The sequence below is a fragment of the Spermophilus citellus genome (assembly GCF_964194105.1).
Source record: "Spermophilus citellus genome assembly, chromosome: 9".
Lineage (NCBI taxonomy): Eukaryota > Metazoa > Chordata > Mammalia > Rodentia > Sciuridae > Spermophilus > Spermophilus citellus.
Window position 1 is genome coordinate 122954533 of NC_138191.1, and position 9519 is coordinate 122964051.

The 9519-nt window shown below is 50.6% G+C and overlaps 1 protein-coding gene across 1 annotated transcript; it reads left to right on the forward strand.

The window, feature by feature from the left end:
* The first annotated feature begins 2268 nt into the window (after nt 1–2268).
* On the forward strand, nt 2269–3844 carry ID3 (inhibitor of DNA binding 3). Its single transcript, XM_081308249.1, has 3 exons — nt 2269–2640; nt 2748–2830; nt 3350–3844. The coding sequence occupies exons 1-2, from the start codon at nt 2341–2343 to the stop codon at nt 2805–2807; spliced, it is 360 nt and encodes a 119-aa protein (XP_081164375.1). The 5' UTR covers nt 2269–2340; the 3' UTR covers nt 2808–2830; nt 3350–3844.
* Nucleotides 3845–9519: the final 5675 nt, after the last annotated feature.

Sequence of the window (9519 nt, forward strand, 5' to 3'; positions counted from 1 at the left end):
AGAGAGGTGACTCAGCCAAAGTTCACAGTCAGTAAAAGGGAATAATAAGATTTTCAACCTAAGTCTGACTGGCTCTGAAGACCATGATTTTTGTAGAACCTCCTGGCTTGACAATTTTGCACCAACCACAGAAATGTGCATGACGGAAAAAGAAAGGATCTTCCGAGAGTCCTGATAGCCACTATCTTCCCTTCCTGTGACCAAATAGCTGGCATTTCTGTAGCATCTAGAGACTGATTTGTCTACCCACAGGACCCTTTCCTTTCTCTGTCTTATATTGAAATAGCTATTCTTGAAAACATTATTATTCCAAGAAGAAAATCTTTGAAGACATCTTTCAGAGTCCTGTGTATGATGGAAAAGAACAAGACTTCAAAATTGGCTCTACTATTACTTGTATATGGTACTGGACATGCTTTATATCACCTCTCTGGGCCCTTTGCCATCCCACACCTGCCTGCCCAAATTTCACAAAAGCGTAAGACTTCTAGAGTTGGAAAGAATGTAAAATAATCACTTAGCACCATCTCCTCACTTTATTCACAAGGCAACTAAAACCAGGGTACCTAAGCTTGTACAAGATTTCATGATCAATAATTCATAGAGCTGGCATGTTCAACCCACGTCTTCCAATTCCAAACCCAGTGTCCTTTCCACTAAAACTTTTTTTTTTTCCCTAGGGATTGAACCTAGGAACACTCTACCCTGAGCTACATCCCCAATCCTTTTTATTTTTTTATCTGGAGACAGGGTCTGGCCAAGTTGCTGAGGCTGGCCTGGAACTTTCTATCCTCCTGCCCAGCAAGTTGCTGGCATTACATTTGTGTGTGTCACCAAGTTGGGCTCCATTGTAACTACTTTGAGACTCACCCAGCTCAGAGCTCCCATTGTCCTGTTAATCAGTACCACACACTATTGAACTCTTGATTGTTTCCTGTGTTAATCTTGTCTCCCCAAATTGTGAGATTCTTGAGAAGCAGAAGCCACTGGTCTATGTGAAGTCACTCCATAAATATTTACTAACAAATTGATTAAGAAAGCAATCATTGGGAGAATTCCACTTGGTCATTTCTAAGATGGAACCCAGCATCTTGGAACAGCAGATTCCCAAATGTTCTGGGAAGTGACAAGAAGACAAGCAAAGAATACTGAGCACAATGTCCTGTTGGAATATAAGACTTAGATTGCCTGCTCACTGGTCCCTTTCCTGGTCTCTCAGATAGAGCTGGAGCTACTTCAGCAGGGCTGAGAATAATCAAGTCCAGGTGGCTGCCCTTCCATAACAAAAAAGGGACAGACAAAAGAGTCACAAAATTAACATTGTTTTCTGCACAGTAGTGTGTGCAAAGTGGGGAGAGCAAGAGTTAAAAGAGATTTGCTGACCCCATAAAGATGGGGATCCTAAAAATGTTTTTTAAGAAATTGTTCCCTCTGGTTCCCCATATTTGAAACTCTGTCCAAAATTTTAATCAAACTCACTTCCAAAGCACAACTGGGCATATATTTGGTTCCTTATGGAGTCCGTGCAGCAAACGTCTGAGCTCTTTTCTTTCCCCATGCTAAAAGTATGGCTTTGGGCAGCTTTCTTCTCTTTTTTCTTTTCCCCTGTTGCTCAAATAAATAGTGTTCTTTGCTCAAACCCCCTTCCCCTCCTCCTCCTGCAATCTCAGCGCCTAGCCCAAATCTGTTTTCTTCATTGTAACCTCAGCTTCACCGCAATTAATTTTTTTCCCCTCTGGTCACAAGATAATTCCTGACGCCAGTGAGTCTGGAGGTCAGACGAACAGCAAATTGGGGAACAAGGCGGCACTAATTCCTTACAAGTTTCCCTTGAAAAATCTTTTGCTTTAAAAAAAAAAAAAAAAAAGCTTAGCTGTTCAGGGATTTATGACCTCTGAGGAGCTGTGGGTTCGAACCAGTGTTGGGCTAAGGGTGGACTGGCAGGGGGCAGGGGAGCTCAAAGATCTGGGGCACTGCCAGGAAAAGGCAAATTCTTAAAGTTAATGGTTTTAAGTGATTTTCTAAGTCCTGGCAGGCGAAGAGGCCCGCCTCTCCCCAGTATCAGCGCTTCCTCATTCTTTGAATCCGCGGCTCCGCGGTCTTCGGCGTCAGACCAGCGGGAGGAAGCCTGTTAGCAATTTAAGCAGGCTGTGAACGCCCAGGGTTGGGAGAGGCGGGGCCCAGGGCCGGAGAAGGCGGGGCCTGGGCGAGCCGTTTTGAATAAAGGGGCGTGCCTTCAAGAGGGGCTCTATAAGAGCCGGCAGCGGCGTGCCTGCGCGCACTCCAGTCCGCATTAGTGGTAGCTTGGTTGGTTTTGTTCCTTCAGTTTCATTCTCCAACATGAAGGCGCTGAGTCCTGTGCGCGGTTGCTACGAGGCGGTTTGCTGCTTATCCGAACGCAGTCTGGCTATCGCGCGGGGCCGCGGCAAGAGCCCAGCGGCGGAGGAGCCGCTGAGCCTCCTAGACGACATGAACCACTGCTACTCGCGCCTGCGAGAACTGGTGCCTGGCGTCCCGAGGGGCACTCAGCTTAGCCAGGTGGAAATCCTGCAGCGCGTCATCGACTATATCCTTGACCTCCAGGTGGTCCTGGCCGAGCCGGCTCCTGGGCCCCCAGACGGTCCTCATCTCCCCATCCAGGTGCGTGCGGGAGCCAGCGTGGGACAGGGTTGGGCGCAAGGGCTGGGATGCTGCGAGTCCCCCAGAGCACGGCGAGTTCCTTGCATAACTCTCCCCTTATTTCCCAGACAGCTGAGCTTGCTCCGGAACTTGTGATCTCCAACGACAAGAGGAGCTTCTGCCACTGACCCGGCCGTCCTGGCACCTCCAGGTGAGGATCCCCTCCCGGGGAAGGTTTACACTGCAAATTGAGGAATCGGCATGCCCTTTAGAGGGTTACTACCCCTCGGTTTAGAGAAACCAAGCCCGAAGGGAAAAATGACTTGTCCATGTTCACTTTAAATGAATGACAAAACCATTTTCTATCTAATGTGCGTATTTCGGTCTTAAACGGACATTGGCTGTGTCCTCCCCAGAGAGCAAAGATCCGGAAAGTTGATGCAGATCTGACTAAATAAAAAAAGCCTTTTCTGATTGTAATGACAGCTGTGTCTTTCTCGTCCCCCTTCCAAATAGTGTCCCTTCCAAGGAGGGAGGGGTAGTGGTGGCTCCGCCAGTGGTCCTTTGGCGCCAACTGGGTGGGGGCAGCGGCAGCGTGGGGCGCGGAGTTATCAGCTGGAGGTAGAGACCAAGTTTCCTCCCTGGCGCCGGCCAGTCTGCGGACGGCCCCCGCCTCGGCGCGCTCGGCGGAAACTGACGGCTCCCTGCTCTTCTTTCCTCCCCCGCCCAGAACGCAGGTGCTGGCGCCCGTTCCGCCTGGGACCCGGGGACCCTCTCCGGCCGGAAGCTCAAGGGCATGGATGAGCCCTAACCTCGCCCTGCCCACTTTACTTCCCCAAACCCCTGCCTCGAGGCTGGACCTGGCGCCCGGGAGCAAAGGACTGTGAACTTGGGTGGCCTGAAGAGCCAGAGCTAGCGCTGGTCACCAGCTGGGCAACGTCACCCTGCCCCCACCCCACCCCCAAGTTTTAAGACTGTCTTTTCAGAGTGGAGGGCTGGAGAGTGGGGGAGTGGCAGCTCTCCCAAACTCTGCCAAGGCGGCATTTGAGCTGTCTTCTGGTCTCCCTGGAGAAAGGCTCTGTTGCCCTGATTATGAACTCTATAATAGAGTATATAGCTTTTGTACCTTTTTTGCAGGAAGGTGACTTTCTGTAATCATGCGATGTATATTAAACTTTTTATAAAAGTTAACATTTTGCATAATAAACAGTTTTTAAACACTTGGTATATGATCTCACGAAACATCTCATTCCTTGTACCAATTTTCTTACGTGGCTGACTTTGGGAAAATAAATATTTTGGAACTTTGGAAGAGCAAACTTGCTTATTCCCTCAAGAGGGAGAGGAGAACTCCCAGTTGAAACTGCTGGAGGGTGGGGTGGTGGAAAGAGATCATGATGGGAATCCCATATCCATTGGGGGTTGGGAACAGAAAAGAACTTGGTCCTTCCCCTTTATCTTAGAGAAGACCAGCACAAGCTCACCCAGCCAGTTGGGGACTTGATTATCAGGTCCCTTGAGATCTAGCAGTGTCTGTCTTCAATGTCATTATTAATGCCTTTCTAGCAGGGGATGTGGTAAGAGTGGAGCCTCCAGTTTGCTTTATCTGGTGCCCAGTCAGGGGTGGTGACTGAGACCCATTTCTGAGATGAATAAACTCAGCATTGGGCCCAGTTTCATTTCCAATCGTGCTCTCTGATCTGGCTTCCCCCAGTGCTTCCAAAGTTGGAAAAAGAAGAGCAGAGTCTCTTCAAATCTGCAGCCACTCTGACAAGGACTTGCAAGCTTGTTGGGAAGTATTGGTACTGGTCCTCTTAATGCTATGTAGACTCAGGACCTGAGCTGGGAATTTGAGGAGGAGGCCCCAGAGCCCTCATTACTTCAGATATTCCTACTCGTCCACTGGGAACTAATTCTGTAAGCATCTTTGTCCCTGCATCAGAATGGGGAAGGTCAGACTCAGTCATAGGATGAACCAGTTTTTCCCAGCCCCTTAAGAGCAAGAATGGGATTTGAACTGTAACTACAGTGATTAGAATTGTGGTGGACAGGGAATCAGTCCTGGGAGTGAGGCAAAAGGCAAGACTCCAACTAATGCCATCTCCAACTGCCCCCCACCTGGTGGCTCCCCAGGTGGGCTCCACCAGGCACCTAGCTTCACCGGATTTTTGTTTATGATATGATCTCATTTGTGTGTTGGCCCCTGGCATGTGTTACTTTAGTATTTCATAACAAACAAGTCACATCATTACCTTTTGTGCCTTAACCCTGGTGAGCTTTCTGGGGTGAACAGGGGCATTTGGGTGGGGGCAACCTCTGTTTTTGCCAACCATCCTCCCAGCCTGACCATTGGTTCTTTTTTTTTTTTTTTTAAGAGAGAGAGAGAGAATTTTAATATTTATTTATTTTTTTAGTTTTCCGCGGACATAACATCTTTGTTTGTATGTGGTGCTGAGGATCGAACCCGGGCTCCACGCATGCCAGGCAAGCGCGCTACCGCTTGAGCCACATCCCCAGCCCTGACTATTGGTTCTTGGCATATTTCAGGTCATGATCTCTGATGCTCTGATGGAAGGTATGAACACTCTTCAAAATATACATACCCTCCCCACAACTGCAGAGCAACTGCAGACCTCCAACCCTCAAGCCCTTGCCCCAATCAGACTGTAAGACCTCAGCTGGGTCTGCCCTGGACTGTCTGAAGTAGTGCTAAGATGGTTCTGGGGACAGCTAAACAGCTACAAATCCCTACTTTTCCTCTGGTCTCTAGCCTGCATTTTTTTTTCTTTTTGGTACTGGGGTTGAACCCAGGACCCTTTACCGGTAAGCTACATATAAAAGCACCCCCCCACACACACACCTTTTTTAAAAATATTGAGACAGGGTCTTCATAAGTTTCAGAGGCTGGCCTCAAACTTGCAATCCTTCTGCCTCAGTACCCCAAGTTGATGGGATCATAAGCTTGCACTAACAGGTCCAGCAAGATTGTCTCTCTTGAGCCTCAGTTTCCACATCTGTGAAAGGGAACTGATTTTGAAGAAGCAGTCTGAGGTGCCTAGCTCCACCTCATTAACCGAATCAGTTATACCATTAACTGCAATAGAGTCAGGCATTTGAGCTCCATGACCTATACCTTTTTCAGCCTGCTGCCTCCTGCTTGCTCAAAAGTTGCAGGAGTGGGAAAGGATTGAAAAAGCCCTAGCTCTCACCGCCCTGTGACCTTGAGCAAGCCACTTCACCTCTCTGAGCCTCTTTTCCTTTGCTGCCTCCATGGACAGAAGATAATGGTGGGAAAGTTCTTTGAAATGCATCACACACCTACGAGGTATTATTAAGCTAATTCCAAGGAAATTGCTTGTCAGGACTCCCAGGGCTGAGCTGTTCAGGTGGCCAGGACAAAAGCTTAGACCAGCACGTCAATCCATTAGTCATTAGAGAGTGAAAGCAATTTGGCCCTAGGTCAGAAAACTCTCAGAGGTTAGTGTCTTCCATGCTAATCACTTAGCAAGTGCCTACTAGGTGCCACATTCCATTTTATTTTATTCTAATTGTCACTACAACCCAGGAAGGTGGGTATCATTACTCCTGTTTTACAGAGAAAACAGACTCAGGCTGAATAGCTTGATTCAAGTCACAGTAATGAAGTGGCAGAGTGGAGTTCAGGAAGGCCAGCTTCCTCTAGCTTCAAAGCCCAAGTTCTCGACTTGACTTTAGATGGGCTCTTTTCCCTGATATTCCGAGTGGGGCATATATTTGGTCCCCAGAGGAACCTAAAGCCACCCCAGGTATCTCCCTTCTCTGTGCAAGGGGGATGATGGTACCTCCTTCCAGGTTTGCGATTCAGATAACAGACAATGCTCATCAAATATCTACTTAGACTCCCTGAATTACAAGAGGCATAGTCAACCGAGTGTGTTGCGCTCATTTCGCAGGCATTCTTTGCATCAGCTCTGAAATTCAGTCATTTGGAAGTTATTTTTCCCTTGTAAATAAACAAGCTTAGAACAGACAAAATAACTTGCTCGTGGCTACACAGCTCCTAAGTAACAAAGCAGGGGTTCAAATTCATGCCTCTAACACCATAAATAGTGCCACTTTGAGAAAGTCAGTAAAGCTCTCTTTATAGCTGTGGATGCGCGGGACAACCTCCAATTACTCGTCTTCTGGCCTCATCGCCTCTCATGGCCCCCACTTTTCCCCATGCTCCATGCTGCACCCTAGAAACCTCCATCAGTCTCCCGCAGAGCTGCTTCCAGAGCTGCTCTCTGCCCACTCGCGGGCCTCGGTGGGGAGAGCCACTCCGCACCCGCGGCTCCGCGGCGCCTGCACAGGGGAGGCGCCGGGAACACGTGGCTCGGAGCCCGGCTGGGCGGAGCCGAGCGTCCCCGCCCCTGGCCCCGCCCCCGGCCTGGCGCCCCGCGCTCCCCCCGCGGGCCCTGGGGGCCGCTCGCAGGTGTTCGCTGGCGCCCGGATGTCTGAGCTCTGGCTCCGCTCTGGCTCCGGCTCCCTCCGCAGCCCGCGGGCGGGGCTCGCAGCCCATCCGGAGCCTCGCGGCGCCCCCGCCGCTCTGCCAGCAGCGCGGCCTCCCAGTTCCCAGCCTCTCGGCCTCGGGGGGCCCCCACCCAGCGGAGTCGCTGACCCCAATGCTCTCCCGCTGCCCCCAGCTGCGCTCGGGCCGCCGCAGCCTCGGCGCGCCCCCACCCCGCTTCCTGCCTCGGCCGTTTTGCCCCGGCCGGGCGGCCGCCTGCATCGCACCCCGTTCCTTCCTTCCTTCATTCTTTCAAGCAGCTTGCATTCCTCGAGCGCCTGCGACGTGCCCCGCACAAGGCCTCTCCGACCTTCCGAGAGTGGCCTCAGGCCATGGGGCTCCTCCGGGAAGCCTCTGCCCTCGGCCCCTGCTCTCTCTCCCCGCCCCCACCCGCCCCGTTCTCGCCTCTGCGCTGTCCGGTTTCACTCCGAGTTTAGCATTTAATTGTTCTCTGATTATTTCTCTTGCTAGGGGTCAGTCAGCAGCAAGGTCAAGGGGTCACTCTGCAGCAGATCCCTTTGCAGCCCAGTGGCTGATTAGAGTGTGGCTAGAATTGGGGTTCAGCCAGTTCGTGGCAAGGTTTGGGGATAAGTTTGAGCAGAAGTTGGCAGTAGTCACTTTTGCCTGGCTTAAATGATCAGGGTGTCGGGGTCAGTCTGTGAGTAGGGACAGTGGATAGTCTGTATCAGTGTAGGGAGGTCACCTTGACATCAGGATTTGGGAGTTGCTTTTGACAAACCAGATAAGAGGACGAGTTCTCTTTAGCCCTCTGAGCTCGGATTCACATCCCTCCATGGTGGCTCACCATGGCCCATCTTACTTCCCCACCCAAGCTCTGGAGCTGTCCTTCTGTCTGGGGACACTCACTCTCCTCACCACCACCCTGCTCTTACTTAGGGCCACTTGCTGCAGGCAGAAGTTCTCCTTGGGCCTTACTGTTGTTAGAAGGAGCTCAGGCTGGCAGCAGAATTGGCCAGAGTAGGGAGGCCTTCTGCTTCCCAGGGATCCTACCCTGGAGCCACCATGGATAACAGGCAATTGATTGTCCTCTTCCCTTCATTTGTTCATAAATCTAAAGCCCATCAGAGATAGAAGGGTCCTCGAGGTCACACTTAAGGCCCAAAGAAGGGCAGGGTCTGCTCAGGTACATGTAGCAAGTTGGTGGTCAAGACAAGTCTGGAATCCAAGCTTCTCAGCCCTTAGGGATGGGACAGTTGAGGCCATGAGAGGCCAAGGATCTGGAAAAGGAAAGTCGGGGAATGGTGACTCCTCAAATCAAGGTCCTCTTGTTATTGCCCACCCAGCCCTCTCCCTCCCACAGTCATGAAGAGCCAAAGGAACAAGGGTGGTCAAATGAGAGTTTGAAGCTGGGGAGGGAGTGAACACTGTGAGAGCTGCTGGAGAAAAGCTTAGCTGGTTCTTACAGAAACATATGGAACTCATTACCCTAAGTCAAGGTGGTTGCTGGCCAGCTGGCAGTTGGTGGGTTTGGGGCTCAAAGTGTGTGTTGTGTGGTAATGAGGGTACTCCTAGCCCAGTAGGCTTCTAAGAATAACCCGCCTGCTTGATGATCCTGGTTTTTGCTAAGCCTTGTTTTCTTTCCAGTCTACGCCACTTCTAGCATCCAAAAAAGTTTCAAGACACGCCCAGGGAACTGAGCCACTGCAGATAATGCAGGGAAGGGGTGAGGACCTGGGGACATTAGACATATTCTCCCCAATGTAACTTCCTTCTCTATCAAGACCAGAAACTGCTACGGCTTACTGTGGGTCCAGATGTGCGGAGTGTGGAGCCACTGTGATCCCAGCTTCCTCTGTGTTCATCCAGGTAAGCCTCAAGGGGCCTATCTATTGGTCCAATATCCGGTCAATCACATTTTCCAGTGCAGATTCAAGTCCACCTACAAGGAGAGTGGCAAGGACAATGTTCAAAAGAGGCCATTTATACCAGCTGGGTGTGGTGGCACATGCCTAAAATCCCAGTGGCTCGGAGGCTAAGGCAGGAGGATCTGAGTTCGAAGCCAGCCTGAGCAACTTAGTGAGGCCCTAAGCAACTTAGTGAGACCCTGTCTCAAACAAAAGAAAAAAAAAGCTAGGGTCAGGGGGTTTGCTGGGGGTGTGGCTTAATGGTAAAGTGCCCCTGAGTTCAATTCCTGGTGACAAACAAATACACAAAATGCTATATATTAGTGCCCAGCATTTTGCAGTCTTCCTGGTAGCAGTGCCAACAGGGCAGGGGCAGGCTGCTTCCATTTCAACCCCTATGAATGCACAGACATTAGGAAACCTAACCCAGTTTGCCCTGATGGTCAGAATCCAAAATTTTGCTCTCTGCCACTCTTTTAAAGCTTTTTACAACTTGGAGATGTAGCT